This window comes from Antechinus flavipes, chromosome 1 (assembly GCF_016432865.1).
Source record: "Antechinus flavipes isolate AdamAnt ecotype Samford, QLD, Australia chromosome 1, AdamAnt_v2, whole genome shotgun sequence".
NCBI classification, from domain to species: Eukaryota; Metazoa; Chordata; class Mammalia; order Dasyuromorphia; family Dasyuridae; genus Antechinus; species Antechinus flavipes.
Window position 1 is genome coordinate 669,055,410 of NC_067398.1, and position 16,918 is coordinate 669,072,327.

The 16,918-nt window shown below is 45.5% G+C and overlaps 1 protein-coding gene across 1 annotated transcript; it reads left to right on the forward strand.

Annotated features, from left to right (window-relative positions):
* Window positions 1-2,502: 2,502 nt before the first annotated feature.
* KISS1R (KISS1 receptor) lies at window positions 2,503-12,028 on the forward strand. The gene is made up of 5 exons (XM_051972131.1): window positions 2,503-3,085; window positions 4,566-4,690; window positions 7,691-7,826; window positions 8,312-8,553; window positions 11,230-12,028. The coding sequence occupies exons 1-5, from the start codon at window positions 2,821-2,823 to the stop codon at window positions 11,635-11,637; spliced, it is 1,176 nt and encodes a 391-aa protein (XP_051828091.1). The 5' UTR covers window positions 2,503-2,820; the 3' UTR covers window positions 11,638-12,028.
* Window positions 12,029-16,918: the final 4,890 nt, after the last annotated feature.

The window sequence follows — 16,918 nt, forward strand, 5'->3', positions numbered from 1 at the left end:
AGCCTAGTAAGGCTGCTCCCAAAAAAGGGACATTAGTCAGTCTGGCGTGACCTATTCTTGATGAAACCCTGCTGGCTTTTTGTGACTGTTGTTTCCTTTTCTAAATAATTTCTAGCCAGCAAGACATCATAGTCTGAGAAGACAGATAATGAAATCGCTTTCTCTTCTCCCCAGTGGTAGAGGACTATGCAATGTTGATATCCATTATCAGATATTTTCACTGTTTTGATTGCTTTCTCAACAATTTTTCTTTCTCTTTTCTTTCTTTTTTCGTCACAAGGGCAAAACCAATTTGGGGGCATAGAGAGGCTATAAGCTGGTAGTAATATCTGAAAATGACTGTTATTTTTAAAAGATATTCAAAATTTGTAAAAATTTTTGTAAAAATAAAATAACATTTTGCCAGAATTCAAAGTCTAGCTCCATAGGCTATAATTTGCAGACTCCAGTCTCTGACTACAGATGCTGATGCTTCACTTCTGAGCAAATGGGCTGGTGAAAGAGTGGAGGAAGAAGGTGGAATCTGAGAAAAGACAATGGATTTTCGCCAATTCATTCATTCAACAACCAGTTATAGAGTGTCTCTGTGTACAGGACCACATTGTAGTTGGCACTGAGGGACATACAAAAATTAGATTAAATATGGTCCTACTCTTATGAAATCTTAAAGTATAACAAAGTGATAAGGCACCAACATAAATAGTCCAGATGTCCTCAGTGCATATTTTTGTTGAATATATAAGATAAAGAGATAACCTTTGAATTACCTGCAAATGTCTTATTTCAATCCAAAATCAATCATAAACTATCAAGACACTACCCTGAGTCATGCTGGCCCCAGAACATCATGAGACCTGACCCAGCTAATCAAAGCTTCTCTGTCTCTGAATTGCTCATCAGGGTTTGACATTAGCCAGCACCTTGAGGCTTATTTGCATTGAGAAACCAAGAAGTCAAGTCAATAAGCAGAACCATTTAGTCCCCTAAGCCAATCAAGCCTATAAAGCTGGTATGACATCTTTTTTAGGGAAAACTTGCTTAATTTACAAGGCAGGGAGGACAAAATATTGTTCCTACCATGTATGTCTGCATTGCCATTTCTTTTGGGGGTTGCAGTAGCCACATGATCTAAGGAAATCAGACAAACCTAGCTGTCGAAAGTCATGGAAACTCTAACCTTGAAGTCCAGTCTGATGACCAAGGTCTTGGTCTTGCTCAAAGGTTAATTGAGATTGCCAGATGTTTGTACAGTGCAGACAGGAAACTGCCAAAAAGACAACAGACCACTCATTCCAGCTGCAGCAATTCGCAGATTGTCAAAGTATGGTGGGGTTGTGACTGGTTTCACTGAAGAGAAGAGTCGTGATTCAAATATATTCAATGAACACTTTAAAGTATTACTTTAAGAAAAGAAAAGAACTCTTCAGAGGAGAAGAAAATACATAAAAGATTGCATGGTCAACAGTGTGAAATGCAACAGAAAAGATTAGGATCGTGTGTGTGTGTGTGTGTGTGTGTGTGTGTGTGTGTGTGTGTGTGTTAGGATCAGGATTTGGAAAAGGGAACACATGGGGAAAATATAAGCATCCTGGCTATTTGTGGAAGCTTGACAATGAAGTGGGGATCAGTGGAAGATCTGGAGTCAGAATGCAAGGGTTGGCAGGGAAAGTTCTTGAGAGCAGAAGAGATCATCAAATCAATCTCCATCACAAAAGAGAGATGGAGTTCTACCAGAATAAACTACTGTATAATACTATATATGTATAATACTATAACACTACTGATTATTGTCAGTCTGGAAGTATTATGTGCTTGTCAGACACAATCTCCATGGTGAAACTTAATTTTAAAAAATAATAATGAATAGATTTACTAGGGAAGTGACTGCCAAATGAAGACAAAAAGCAGTCCAAAATCCTTTTATAGTGGAAAGGGTTGAGTAGCTTATATCTAAGGCTCCCTCCAGCCGGAACTTGCTGTGGTTTAAGGTTCCTTCCAGCTACAACTTTCTATGATTCAAGAAGTAAGGTTATACTGTTTCCACTTGTGAAGCTGCCATGGGGAAAGGGACTGAACTTGTTCTGCTTGGCTCCAGAGGGCAAAACCAGCAGCAGTGGGTGGAAGTTGGAGCAAAGATTGAAGCTCAGTAAAAGGAAGAATTAGCTACCACTTGCAGCTTTCCACCAGAAGCTCACGTAGGGGCTCTTTGTCGCTGGAAGAGACTATGGATCGGGGAGGTGAGCCTCTGAGGCCTGTGACCATTCTAGAATATATTCAATGTCCTTCAGCGGCAGGTTCCAATTCGGGTTCACCTCTTGGACGCAGAATTTGGGTCCGTTTGGAGGCAGGAGATGAAGAAGAGGGGAGAGGGAGATGGAGAGAAGGAAGGAAGGGAAGATGGTGAAGGGAGGGGAGAGGGGAGGAGGAGAAGGTGGGGAGTGAGGGAAGAGGGAGATAGGAGGGGGAACGCGGAGTAATATAAAGGGCTGCTGGGGGTTCACTGCAGATTGCTGACGAAGCCAGAGAGGTTGCAGCGTGGATCTGGCCGTTCCAGTGCCTCTGGCTGGCCGAGCAGCAGCCCGAGGTCCCCGCGCTCCCCACCCCGGACCGAAGTGACACATACAGAGACAGTAGGGAAGAGAAGGGGAGCTCCTGTCCCCACCTGCTCGGCAGGGTCCAGTCCTGCCTCAGCCTGGGGTCTCCCTCTCTTCCCCCCCACCCCGGGTCTCCAAGGGTGCCCTTCCCTCTACTTCCATCTCGCTCTTGTGACAGCAATACGGGAAGGTCTCTTGGAAGGAGGAGGGGGAAAAGGCCGGGACCATGAAACAGTCTGGGGGACCAAGGCCGGGGTCGGAGGTCAATGCCTCCTTTCCGGCTCTGAACCAGTCCTCCTGTCAAGGGGTTGGAGCTGGGAGCGGCTGTGCCAACAGCTCGGGGCGCTCCGGACCTCCGCGCCTGGTAGACGCTTGGCTGGTACCACTCTTCTTCGCTGCCCTCCTGGTAGTGGGCTTGGCGGGCAACTCGCTGGTCATCTACGTGATCTCAAAGCACAAACAGATGAGGACCGTCACCAACTTCTACATCGGTGAGCCGGTAGAGGAACCCCGCCCCCCTACTGGGTCAGAGGGATGCTCTTCTCCCCTCTGCTCCTATCCCAAGTGACTCGGAGAGGATCTTCTGCGGGCACACCGTATGCCTCCTCCATCCCCACCCCCTTGACTTTGCCCATCACTGAAGCCGGCAGCTCGCCCTCAAGGGAAAGGGGCGCTTCCCTACTTAAGTTCGTTCAGATTCCGCGCCCCCTCCCCCCCCCATTTCCCCCGCAGCGGAACGGGACTGTCTAGGGGAGAAGGGAGGGTACAGGTTCCAGATTCCCATATCCTCGAGCTGTTTAACCCTGGGACTGGGGGGCTGGGGGTGGAGAATGGGGATTCGAAAGAGAATTCATTCAAGTCCATCCGCCTCCACTCAATCTGAAATATGTAGTTTTGCGGGTGCACGGTTCTGGGGCTCTATTTTAGGAGGGGAAACTAACTGGGAAAAATAGACCAAAAAGAGGAAATCCAGCATCATCTTGGTGGCAGAAGAGAGAACTAGAAGGGAAGGCACAGAAAAGTCAATCTCTTGTTGAATATAAGGGAAAACATCTTAGCCAGTGGAGCTGTCCAAAAGCGCAGCAGCTTGTGTGGGGAAGTGGATGCTTCGGAGGTGTCCGGAAGGGTGCTGGCTGTCATTTGTGGGAGAGGGGCGTACACTGGGCAGGAGTCAACCTCCTGAAGTCCTTTCAGCCCTCTAGGTATATGAGATGGGGATGGGGAAAAGACACTCTCAGGCTACAGTAATGAATAGAGAGTGTGCTGGATCTGAGCGTGAAGTCTTGCTCTACTTATTCGCTGTGTGACCATGGGCAAGCCTTTTTACTGTTTTTCTGTTTGTTGAATAAAGGGTTTGGATTGGAAGTCTCCCCCCAAATCTGATATCTGTGCTCTGTGTTGCAAAATCTATTTTAACTCTAACTCTAAATCTAAATCAATCCTACAATCTTCTGATTAAAGGGCTCCTTTTGCACTGGACTGGGGATGATAATGGATTCTGGGACTCCTTTGTGGAACTAAGGACCTGGCTAGAGGGTTCAGGGCACCGAAACCAGTGCTCTGAGACTGGGAAAAGAAAGTTGGTGGTGGGTGAAAATACCTGGTCCCTATATGTGATCCAGATTCTTGGAATTTAATAGGAGAAACGTGGGCTTCAAAGAAAACAGAGAAATCTCATTACTTAGCCCATGCTAGAAAAGGGACACTGTCTCTCCTTCCTGGGAGGGTTTGGCAGGATCTTGAAAAGAAGGGCATTGATGGGGGGAATGAGATAAATTCTGGAAGTCCTTTCTAGCTAATGAATTAAGTTCTGATCAAAACAGAGTTTGGGGGGAGGGGAGGCAGGGAAGATCTGGATCTTTTGTTGGCAGTATGTTTTTTTGGTGGAAGGAGGTACGATGAGAATTTGAACCAAATTTGTGCTTCAGCTTACCTGTCTTCCCCAACCTATTCCGTCTCCCTCCACTCTAGCCAACTTGGCAGCCACAGATATCATCTTCCTGGTTTGTTGCGTGCCCTTCACAGCTATGCTCTATCCCCTTCCCAGCTGGGTCTTTGGAGAATTCATGTGTAAGTTTGTCAGCTACATCCAGCAGGTGAGGAAGGGTTGGTGGGATGTCCCTGTGCAGAGGAGGGGGCTGCCGAGCAACCCTGCCCAGACTGTCCTCAAATTGCCCATGGCCCTATTCCTCCCCTCTCCTCTCCAGCTCTTTCTGTTTTTCTTCCTTTAATCTCCACCTCTTTGCTCTCTTTCTGTGGCCATTTCTCATTGCCTGTTTCTCCCTCCACCTTCCCTTATTCTGTTTTTCTTCTTTTTCATGGTCTCTATATTGCTTTCCTCCTTTTTTTCCTTTGTCTTGTTTCTCCTTCTCTTGTGTCTGCTTCCACCTTTTTACCTTTCTCTCCCTATTTGTATCCTCTTATTGTCATCCTCTTCTTGTTTTTCTTCTGCCTTTCCTGTCTGTCAATCTATCTCTCTGTCACCCCTAGTCTGTCTCTTTCCCTAGATCACTTGAGTGATTTTTCAGTCCCCCTTGAACATTCCTTGTCTCTTCATCTCTTTCCTTTAGGCTCCCTTTGACTGTCCCTTTCCCCCAGCCTTCCATTTTCCCTTTGCCTCCTATCTGCTTATCTCCTATTATTGTTTCCTTCTCTCCTTGTGGACCTCCCTATTCTCTGTCTCCTTTTCTTAGAGCTCTGTCTTTTTTTCTCTTTCTTCTTTTCATTTTATCCCTTTCTTTCTCTGCCTCTCTTTCTCTCTTCAATTCTCATATTATTCCCTTCTCCTTCTTCTCCTCTTCCTTCTCCTTCTTCTCTTCTTTCTCTCTCTCTTCTTCAATCTCTCTTTTCAATTCTTATATCATTCATTTCTTCTTCTCTTCTTTCTCCTTCTCTCTCTCTCTCTCTCTCTCTCTCTCTCTCTCTCTCTCTCTCTCTCCCCCCCCACCTTTTCTCCCTCCTTCCTCCACCTCTCTCTCCCTTTTTCCTTCTCTCCTTTGTATTCTTGGGTTCCCTGTCTCTTTCTCTCCTGTAGGAGAGTCCTCACCTTCTCTTTCTGCTCCATTTCCCTCTTTTCTCTCTTGTTTCCCCTTGACTCTCCCTCTCTGGGCCCCTCTCCCTTCCTTCTCTTGCTCAGTTTAGTTCAATGCATGGAGCACCTACAGAATTATGTGTACTTTTGTGCTCAGTAGGAACCTACTTCTGCCCCGTTTCCTTCCTCTCTCTTCCTCCATGCCACTTTTTTGGATCCAGACTTCAGCTTCTTTTCTTTCTCACTGTCTCTGCCTCTTGTTTGGTGTCTCTCCCTGCCTCCTGTGTCTCTCCATGTTTCAGTCTCTGTCTCTATTGTCAGTGCCTTCTTGCCCTGTTTGGAGCAATAGAGAAATGTGCTGGATTTGAGCGTGAAGTCTTGGTCTGCTTATTCGTTGTGTGACCATGAGCAAGCCTTTTTTACTGTTTTTCTGTTCCTTGAATAAAGGGTTCGGTAGTGGGCTGGTGGGCAACTTGCCTGGGAGGCCTGGCCCCTTCCACCTCAAGCATCACATAAGTAGATTAATAATAACTTGAAGGCATGCTGAATAGCCATTTTGCTGTCCTTGGGCCTTTCTTTTTTCCTTGATATTCCCAGTCCAAGAATAGGAGCTGCTCTCTCCTGCAGGGACAGGGAGTATTTGAGGTTCAGGTCTCCATAGGAGGCGTCTCCAGGGACTCCATTCCAGAACAGAATGAGATACTTTAGATCCAGATTGCCCCAGTCCCAGATCTCTCAAAAACTTAAGAATTTTGAAAAGGTGATTGAAGGGAAACTGAGACCACTCTTGCTCTAAAAACAGAATCTAGATAACATAGTGGATGAGCACTGGACCTGGAATGAGGAAGATCTGAATTCAAATCCTGCCTCAGATACTTACTAGTTTTGTGATTCTAGGCAAGTTATTAAGCAGTTGAAAGCCTCAGTTTCTTCAACTATAAACTGGGAATAATAATAGCACCTACCTCGCAGGGGTCCTCAAACTACGGCCCGTGGGCCAGATGTGGCAGCTGAGAACGTTTATCCCCCTCACCCAGGGTTATGAAGTTTCTTTATTTAAAGGCCCACAAAACAAAGTTTTTGTTTTTACTATAGTCCGGCCCTCCAACAGTCTGAGGGACAGTGAACTGGCCCCTATTTAAAAAGTTTGAGGACCCCTGTACCTGCAGTATACTGAGGATCAAATGATGGTATTTAGAAAGAGCTGAAATACAGCAGGTGCTTAATAAATGTTTGTTTCCTTCCTTCCTTTTCCTCTAGACCTGGGGGCACAGGAGGTGCCAGAGGAAGGCATGACTAAGGGAAGACTGCATGAAACTGAGGGGGTGGGGTTCAGAGTGAATATAGATGACATATAATGAAATGGCTGGGAGGCAGGGAGTGTTTAACCTAGGGAGAGACACCTCAGACTTGGACTTAGAAGAAGGGGGAAATGAAAGTAGGAAAGATGGGGTCCATAGCCAAGAAGTGGGGCTGGGGAGGGCTGGGACAGAGAGGGAAATTGAGGCCTGGGAGAATGGAAGTTGGGATGGAGGGCTGAAGGATAATGACAAAGAAATGAGAAAAGTATTAGAGAGTAACACAGCCAAGGGAGAGCAGGAATTAGGGATAAGAATTAGCTAGCAATTGAGGGAAAAATAAAATAGTATTTAAATTTTTTTCTTAAAAAATTTTTAATAATAGTTTTTATTTTTAAAATACATGCAAAGTTTTCAACATTCACCCTTGCAAATCCTTTTGTTCCATTTTTTCCCTCCCTTCCTCCAACTCCCTTCCCCAGACAGCAAGTAATCCAACACTATTTAAAAATTAATAATAATAATACAATTTTAAAAGAACTATCCCAAAGTGGGAAAACCCTCTTAGGAAGTATTAGGATCCTGTTCTTTGGAACTCAAAGCAGAAATGTGACAAACACTTGTCTGAGATGCTGTAGAGGGGCCATCTCTGAGGTCTTTTCCAAGACTGGAAGATTCTGTGATGGCTTGACGTGGGATAGGGCAGAAGGAGAGCAGGAAGAAAAAGACTTGAGGTGGGGGGACTGGGTCACTCCTGCTTTTTCTAGGTGTCTGTCCAGGCCACTTGTGTTACCTTGACAGCCATGAGTGTGGACCGCTGGTACGTCACGGTGTTCCCCCTCCGCTCCCTGCGCTACCGTACCCTGCGACTGGCCTTTGCTGTGAGCCTGGGCATCTGGGTTGGTGAGTGCTTGGGGCCTTAGGGAGGCTGATTCCAGAAGTCATTGGGTTGTCTGGGGCTACTGGGCTTTATTTTGGGGAGAGGGTAGAGACAGATCATCAGAGGCCTGAGCAAAGTGCCTGGAAGCATCTCAGTTGGTGATTCTGGTCTTGCCTGATGTGAATCAGTTCCTAAGGTCCTAGCTCCCACTAGAGCTGATTCAGGGGCTCAGGATCCCAGAATTTTCACTGATAACCATTATTCAGATTCAGATATTCCCAATATTCTTTCATTGCTTCTTGGGTTTGGAGCAAAATCACTAACTGTGTGACTTTGGACAAAGTGACTTCCCTTTTCTGAGCCTAATTTCCTCATCTGTAAAATGACAAAGAACTCAAGATCCTGCCTCGTGTCCCTGAAGGGAAAGGCAGCCTCCATCCTTTGGGCTGGAAGGATGGAGAGAGAAAGGGGGACACTTACGGAAAGGGCTGATCTGTCCCCATCTCAGGGTCCTTCCTGGTGTCCATACCTGTGCCCATGTACAACCGCCTCACTGAGGGCTACTGGTTTGGGCCGCAGACATACTGCATCGAGGTGTTCCCATCGGTGACCCACGAGCGCGCCTTCATCCTGTACAACTTCCTGGCCGTCTATCTGCTGCCTCTGCTGACTCTGTGCGTCTGCTATGCCGCCATGCTGTACCAGATGGGACGGCCCACTGTGGAGCCAGTAGCTGACAATAACTACCAGGTGTGCCGGCCCTCCCTCCAGTCCCACACAGCCCTGCCCTCCTGGGGTGGTGGGGAGAAGAAAGCAGGGGCAGGAGGGGCAGCCCTGCCCTCAGCAAGGCCCTCTGGAAGGTACAATGGGGAATTTCAGGAGCCTGAGAAATCAAAGGAAACTGCCCCAGAGGTGACATATTCAAGTAGTAGAGCCTGAGGCTTCTGACTCCAAAACAGGCCCAGGATATTATTGAAGCAGTAAAATGAACTTCCCTCTTGATAAAGTGATAAATTCCCCATTATCAGAGTTCGTCTAGGATCACAGTATTAGACTAGGGAGAAACTCTGTCTTCTAAGTCAGTCATTTTACAAATGGCCTGGACTTGCTAGTGATGTCAGAGACAATGTTCAAACCCTGGTCTTCCTTACTCCCAGCCTCGTTCTCAGTCAGCTAGGGCACCCCGCCTTCAGGCAAAGGCTGTTTGTCAGGGAGATCACTGAGGGCACTTCTGTTCAGAAATAGAAGGCTGGATCGCTTCTGAACTCCCTTCCAATACTGAGATTCTGGGGATCTGGAGTAATTTTAAAAAAAGCCAGGGACAGCTAGGTGATGCAGTGGATAGAGCACCAGTCCTGAAGTCAGGAGGACTTGACTTCAAATCTGACCTCAGACACTTGCTGTGTGACCTTGGGCAAGTCAGTTAACCTCAAATGCCTCAGGGGGGAAAAAAGAAAGAAAGAAAAACCAGTTATTCTCATTAGCAACAGTCCCATAGAAGCTATTCCAGTATGAGAAGGTCAGATTCCTGACCCTCATTTTCTCTTAAATCACTGGGAAGCAGACTCTGCCTCAGTTGGACTATCCCCTGAACAATGGCTAGATGGTGCAGTGGATAGAGCACAGGACGTGGGGTGAAGGAGACCTGAAGTTAGATTCTGCTTTCCACACTCATTAGCTATTGACTCTGAAAATCTGACTTATCCTCTCTGTTACTTCATTTGTAAAATGGGGATAATAAAAGCACTTCCCTCTCAGAGTTGATAAAAACATACAATATTTGTAAAGCACTTTGTAAATCTTACAGTGCAGTCATTATTATTATTATCATTATTAGCCACATTCTCCCTCTCCCCCAACCTGGGGTTCCAATGTGGCCAAGAATGTTCAGGAAACAGTTAGGGCTCTGGGAAGCTCTAGGGAAATGCCTTTTAGAAGGCAAGAGACACCGATCTCCTCATGTATAACACATTTTCACCCTAGACATTTAGAGAAGGAGCTGAGTGGGGAAGGAGGAAGGATCACAGGATCTGAACTGAAAAGAGTTTCCAACTCTATAGAGAGCCTAGCCCACAAAAGGCAACAAGCATCCACTTGTGACCCCTCAAGAAGGTCCCTAACAAATGTTCATCCGTTCTAACTGTAAGTGATGGTCAAAAGTGGAATGAGTTTTAGGGATAGGCGTTCTCATTAGATAGAAGCCTTAAAGAGAAGGTCATATTAGCCATTACTGGAAAATTTGGAATTAAGCTGGGAATGTGTCTCTGCAACTCACACCTTCTGGCCTTAGTTCTTCCCTTAGAGACAAATGGGACAGGTTTATGAGGACAGTCCCCAAGATGGCTCTTAAAACATAAGGACAGCTCACATATCTCTCTCCAAGTCATCTCTTCTTCATGTTAAACATTTTCAGTCCTACAATTGATCCTCCATCCTTGTATGACATCCTCTGGATGGAGAGAGTCGGGGGGGAGGGCGGCGGGGAAGAGGAGAGTGGAAGAGGGAAGGAGCCAGCATAGATAGTAGATCTGTATAACAGCCTCCGTGATCTCTCTCTTATTTTCTTTCTCTGTTTCTCACTTCCTCCCTTTTTTTCCCCATTTGTCCTCTCCATCCTTCTTCCTTTCTTCCATCCTCCTATTATCCCTGATCTCTTTCCTTTTCCTTCCTTCAATCTTTCCTTCCCTCTCTCTATCCTTCTTTCATCCTCTCTCCTCCCATCTTTCTATCCATCTATTCTCATTATTACTCTCTCCTTCCATCTTTTTTCTTTATGTTCCTCCTTTCATTCATCCCTGTTTTTATTCTTTTTTCTATCCCTCCTTCCATTCACCTTCCCTATCTCTCCATTCTTCTCTCCATCTCTCCCTCTTTCCATTTTCCTCTATCCATCCTTACTTTCCACTTCTTTTTCCATCTTTTCTATTTCTATCTATGCCATTCTTTTTACCCCAAACTCTCTTCTTTTCTTGATCCACCCCTCTCTCCTTCTACCCATCTCCTCTTTATCTCTCCTTTTCCCCTTCTCCTACTCTTCCTTCTAACTTCCTTTCACTCCTCCTTCTATGTCCTTTACCTATCCTTCCACTTTTCCACCATCTCATTTATACATCCCTTCCTTCTTTCACCTTTTATACTTATCCTTTTCTTCTTCCATCCATCTCTTCTTTCATCTTTCCCTCTATTTTTCTATTCCTCCTTCCATCTATCTCCTTCCTTCCTCCATCCCCTCTATCCATCCCTCCTTTCTTCCATCCTTCACTTCTATCCTTCTATTCTTTCTTCCAACCATTTCCTCCATTCCTCCTTCCTTCATCCATCCCCTATATCTATCTTTCTTTCCATCTGTTTTCTTCATCCCTTCCTTCTTCCATCTATCCTCCCACTGTTCCCTTCCCTTCTTCCACCTTTTCTCCTCTGGCTCAGGTGCAGCTGCTAGCAGAACGTTCAGAGGCCATGAGGGCTAAGGTTTCCCGTCTGGTAGCTGCTATTGTGCTGCTCTTTGCTGTGTGCTGGGGCCCCATCCAGCTTTACATCCTACTCCAGACCTTTAGCCCTGGATTTCAACGTGACTTTGCTGCCTACAAGGTGAAGATCTGGGCACACTGCATGTCCTACAGTAATTCTTCCCTCAACCCTGTGCTTTACGCCTTCCTGGGAGCCAATTTCCGCAAGGCCTTCCATAAGGTCTGTCCTTTGGCTGGACGTGTGGGCAGTGCCAGCAACCCCAGCGCCAACCTCCACACTGAACTGCAATTTATGTCCTCTGGGGCCCCAGCCTTGCACCGACAGACCCAGCCGGAGGGAGATGCCCCAGCTCCGGTAGCCCAGTGAGGTCCACTGGCATTGCTTTAGAGAAGGGCCGCCCCATCCTGGAACCAATCCCTCACTCCATAGGACACAAGACAAACAACCAAAGTTGTTGACCCCAGAAGCCTCCAGTCTAACAGGGAAGACAAGATTCACTTAAAGGAAATCAGAACAGGATGGCCTATATCCAGTGCCAGATGGTTGTTTCAGCTTCTAAAGGCTAGAATTGCAAAGCTGGAGGGAATCTTGGAAACTACTTAACCCACTTCTGACATGAGACCTATTCTGATTCTCCCCAACTGCAAATGTCCCTACTGTGCTCCCATTACTTAGTATAAAGTTTTGTATTTATATGTCTGTTCATATTGTTTCCTGCCCCTTCCTAATAGAGCATATGTTCCTTGAAAGCAGATAATGCTTCATTTTTTTTGTCTCTGTATTCCTAGAGCCTAGTGTAATACTGTAATACAGTACGTACTTAATGCATGCTTTCTAATGGAATGAATGAATGATATGGAAGAGAGGGAAAGGCTGGAGAGAAGGAAATCTGTTCATGGCTACACATGGGAATTGGTGACATTCCCAGGGCAAGAACCAACTTCCCTGCTCCCAGTCCAGAGTTCTTTCAGATACAGATGTTAATCCACTAGTGGAACACTCCTTCCCAAGAAAAGGGCTCAAACTCTTATCTAAAGAACCAGGACTGCAGGCTCATAACTTGCCAGTAGATGTCACTGTTCGCCTATTGAAAATCTTCCAGGACCCAAGCCAGGAACTGTCCTAAGAACTATATCAAGATGCTCCTTTCTAGTTCCTGGAGCCCACAGGGAGCTCCAGAGCATATGCAGGAGCTCGGGTTCCCTTCCACTGAGTTTCTCCCTGCTGGTTCTCCCTCTTTATCCCTTCAGCCAGACAGCTGGTAAAAGTAACACATGGCAAATTTCATTTTCATCAGCATTGGACAGTTCCCTTCTCCAGCACCAAGGACCTCAACAGCAGCATACTTCCCATCCATCCCCTCCCAGTCCCTGATTCCAGAATGAATAAGTGGGTGCATTGCAATGCGCTCTTGGGCAAGCCACCAGATATTTCTGGGTTCTAGCGGGAGGATGCTAAGAGGTTCAGACTTCTTTTGGGATTTTCAGGATACACCAGAGGTTCAGAACTCTATGTCAGTACCTCCGTGTATTGTATATACAGGGACAGAGGAAACTGATCTAAGAAAGTCAAGGATCAAATGAGATAGTCTATGAAGTCATTTACAAACATTATGGTTTTTGAGTTGGTTAGGGGGTCATCAGCCTTCCTAGCCTGGGTTGTGGGACTAGCTTGGCTTGGCTTGGGCTGTTTACTGGTCCCAAAAATGGTTTGCTGCAAGTCAACTGCAGGGTTCGACACTCCCTGTCCAGGCTCTTTTCCTGTAGTACCTGTCAGTGGATCTCCCCAAAGGCCACACCCTCCCCATTGGTTTGTGGTCCTTTGGACTTTTGGCACCCTAAGAAGTGATGGGATCAGCTGTCAGGCTGTTTATAAATTCCCATCTTGGGACTCCCTCTCTGTGAAGTCAGTCTGGCCCCAGGCTATAAATAGCTAGGGCGCCACCCTGTCCCCACCCTCCTCTATGGAGACAGCTGTGTATTTATATAGCACTCAATTTTACTGATGGCCCTGCTGCTGTCCCCACCCCCACCTCCTAGCCCTGGTCCAGAGAGGGAGGTGCCCCAACCGGGCCTTGCACAGCCATTATTTACAGCCCCTCTCCAACTCCCAGCAGCTCTTTCCAGGAGAAGGATCTCTTAGCTGAAGGTTGGGAGTCCTGGGTTTTAGTCCTGGTGCTAGCCACTAGGGAGGTGTGACAAATCACTTAGAACTTCCAGCTAAGTGTGTGCTTGGAACTGGGAGGCAGCCCACCTAGCATCCACATACCTACTCCAGGAAAACCCTTAAGTTTGTACCAGACTGAATAATGATCAAGAACTCCAGGAAAAACTAAAATAGGTGCTATCTCCTATCCCAGAACTTCCAGAAGCCCCACAGCCATGGGAAAGCCCCACAGGCATGGGAAAGGACCCCCATAGTAAGACCAGAATGTCTTCTAGCTTAAACACAAGGTGAGAGTACCTTGCAAGGCTCTGTGTCACCAGAGAACTAAGAGCAGAAGAGAGAGCTCCCCCAAAATGGTCACAATGAACAGAAAGTCCTAGAATGAGGACTTTGTAAGCAAGCCCTGGAGAGCTATAGGCTTAGACACTATTCATACTGGGACTCAGCCCATGTCCAGGGGCCTTGAGGTCCCTAATGCCATCCTGAGAAGCCTGGAGATTCAGTGTTCTTAACCTCAGGATGGAAGGCAGGACCTAACTCTGGCAAGTAGAGGGAATTTAGTGCAGAAACCTAACCACCCTATCCTAAAGTGCAACAGGAGGCAAAGTATGGGCATAGCACAAAGCCCCAGTTCAGAAACTAATGCTGGAGAGATGAGTAAACCAAAGAAAACACTAACCAGTTAAAAAAAAAAGTGATTGCAATTCTTAATCTGTTCCTAAAAATAGAGAATAATTTGCTAACATAAGTTCCAAAGGGGGTAAAAAATGGATTGTACACAAGGACTGCATGGATACTGAGAAGAAATGAAGACAAAAAAATAATGAAAAAAGTCCTAGAGGAAAAAAACTGGAAGGAGAACAAATACGCTTTCTGAAAAAATTAGACTAGATCAAGGAGAAATCAATGACTCCATGAGACAGACATATTAGGCCAAAAACAAAGGACTGGGGGGAAAAAAGGCAAAAATTTAACAGATTTGATATCAAAAAACACCTGAACTTGAAAACAAGTCAAGGGGAAAGATTTTGAAAATCATAGGACTCCATAAAAACAATGATTTTAAGAAACTACTATATTTCAAGAAATCATAAATAAAACCTGCTCAAATCTATTAGGACTTGAAGATAAGTCTTACAGACTCTTTGCTGGCCTCTAGTTCCTCATCTGTAAAGGTCAGAAGTTGATAAATTCATGTAAACACAAAGGTGTTGAAATCATCCCTATTTAACAGAAGAGGAAACTGAGGCTTACAAAAGGGAAGTCACTCTGTAAGGACAGCAGAATCAGGTTGATTCTGCCAATTACCAATCAAGAATTCTCTCCACTGTATTCTCATACCTTTCAAATAGGTTTTTAAAAAGTGCTCAACTCACATCATATAAGAAATGGGTATGGGGGAAGGAAAGGGACATATCTGGACAAGGTTGCTTTATTTTTAAGACTCCTACAATGTCAGGGTGGGAGGGGACCTTAGACCAATTCCCTTGGTTTACTGACAGGGAAATAAAAGTATATTCTGGGGCTTATATACACACTGAAGATCAGACTTTGGATTCAAGGCAATATTAATAGACTTGTGATGAAAAGAGCCATTGGCACCCAGAGAGAGAACTATGGAGACTGTGGGTCAAAGTGTAATATTTTCACCTTTGTTGTTGTTGTTGTTTATTTGTTTTCTTGGGGTTTTTTTCTTTGTCATGTTATTTTTCCCCCTTTTGATTTTTTTTCTTGCCAGCATTATGAATATGGAAATATGTTTAGAAGAATTACCCATGTTTAACCTATATCAGATTGCTTCTGTCTAGGGGAGGATGAGGCAGGGAGGGAGAAAATATTGGAATACAAGGGTTTGGAAAGGTGAATGTTAAAAGCTATCTTCAAATGTATTTGGAAAGCTATAAGAGCTAAAAAAAATAAAGTTGTTTTGGTTTTTTGTTTGTTTGTTTGTTTTAAAGAAGACCAGGCCTTTAGACTCCTAGCCCAAGACTCTCTGGATCTGCTCTTGCAATATAGTATTGAGAAATCCACTAAGAAACTCTAGTGGATGACTTCTTCCATCCCAGAACTGCACAAGGGCTCAGCCAAAAGCCCCAGGGCAATAGGAAAAGGAGGGGTCCACACCAAGGCAGGGTAGTCCCCATATAATCAGAAAACCTGAATTTGAATCTTACCATTCCATTTTAAAGAATTTTACACCCTTCTCTGGGTCACCCTCTAATCCTAAACTCCCAGTTCAGAGGTCCCTTTCTAGCTCTGGCTCCTCAGCAGGAGCTAGGACCTTTTACTTCTCTACTTTGTTTACCCAGAGCTGAATAGGGAGGGGGAGTCTCCTCCCCCTTTTCGTTGATCCAGTGGCTCCTCCAATTCTCTTCCATTCCCAGCCCCCCACCAGTAATCCTATCCCAACCACCCTAAGGCAGCTCATTTGTTTATGGCCCCCCTGGCAGTTTTTAGGGAGTGTCCCTAAACTCCCAGTTCCTCCCAGGGCAACAGGCTTCAGGTGACAATCTGCACACCTGGCCCTGTCCCCGCTCCAGCTTGAGTTACAGCATCTGTCCTGGACACCACGCCAAAGTGTAGACTTAACTAACTTCATCAATCCCATTGGGGGAAGCCCAGGGAAATAAGGGGGTTCTTGCACTGGACTGAAGGGTTCCAGGGAATTCTAGAGTTTAGAGCTTTGGGCTATCACTGGGCACACTCTGATCCACCAACTCCCCAAACAGGTTAAACTGGCTAAGAAATTATAGATTCAAAAAGCACAGACTATTGGAAGAACCTCATAGGACCTGGGACATCAAGGCTGGGAGGCATTCAATGATCATCTCTATGCTGGTGATTCTCAAATCTACTTATCCAGCCCCAAACTCTCTACCGATTTCCAGTCTGCTATCTCTAACTGTCCATTGGACATTCCAAATAGGATATCCTTTAGTCGTCTTCATTATGTCTAAAATTGAACCCATTATCTTTGTCCTCCAATTCTCTTTCCTTCCAGATTTTCTTATTACTGTTGGGGGCATCCCCATTCTCTTAGTCCTCCTAGGAGGACCCCCAACCCAGGAGTCAGACTAGATTCCTCACTCTCACCCTCCCATATATAAGCTGTTGATTTCAGTTTTACCCCACTAATAAGTCCCCACTAACATCACCTTGGTGAAGGCTCTTATCACCTCACAAATGGACTATTTCTGGGATCTGCCTACTTCAAGTCACCCACAATTTAAGCCATCCTTCATTTAGCATTTAAATCTAAAATTTCCTAAAGCTCAGGTCCAACCATGTCATCCCTCACCTCCAACTGAATAAATTCTTAAAGGTTCCCTATAACTTCCAGGATCAAATACAAAATCCTCTCTTTGGCACTCAAAGTCCTTCCGTACCAAGACCCCTTCTACCTTTCCAGTCTTCTTACACCTTATAATCCCAATACACACTCTTTTCTTTTAAATTGTACTTTATTATATGTCAATACAAT

What these genes read in the sequence shown, in the direction of transcription:
- KISS1R (XM_051972131.1), top strand. Translation starts at nt 2,821, where the DNA reads ATGAAACAGTCTGGGGGACCAAGGCCGGGGTCGGAGGTCAATGCCTCC. An exon ending in CGTCACCAACTTCTACATCG is followed by an intron (nt 3,086 to 4,565) that starts GTGAGCCGGTAG and finishes CCTCCACTCTAG; the next exon opens with CCAACTTGGCAGCCACAGAT. An exon ending in TTGTCAGCTACATCCAGCAG is followed by an intron (nt 4,691 to 7,690) that starts GTGAGGAAGGGT and finishes TGCTTTTTCTAG; the next exon opens with GTGTCTGTCCAGGCCACTTG.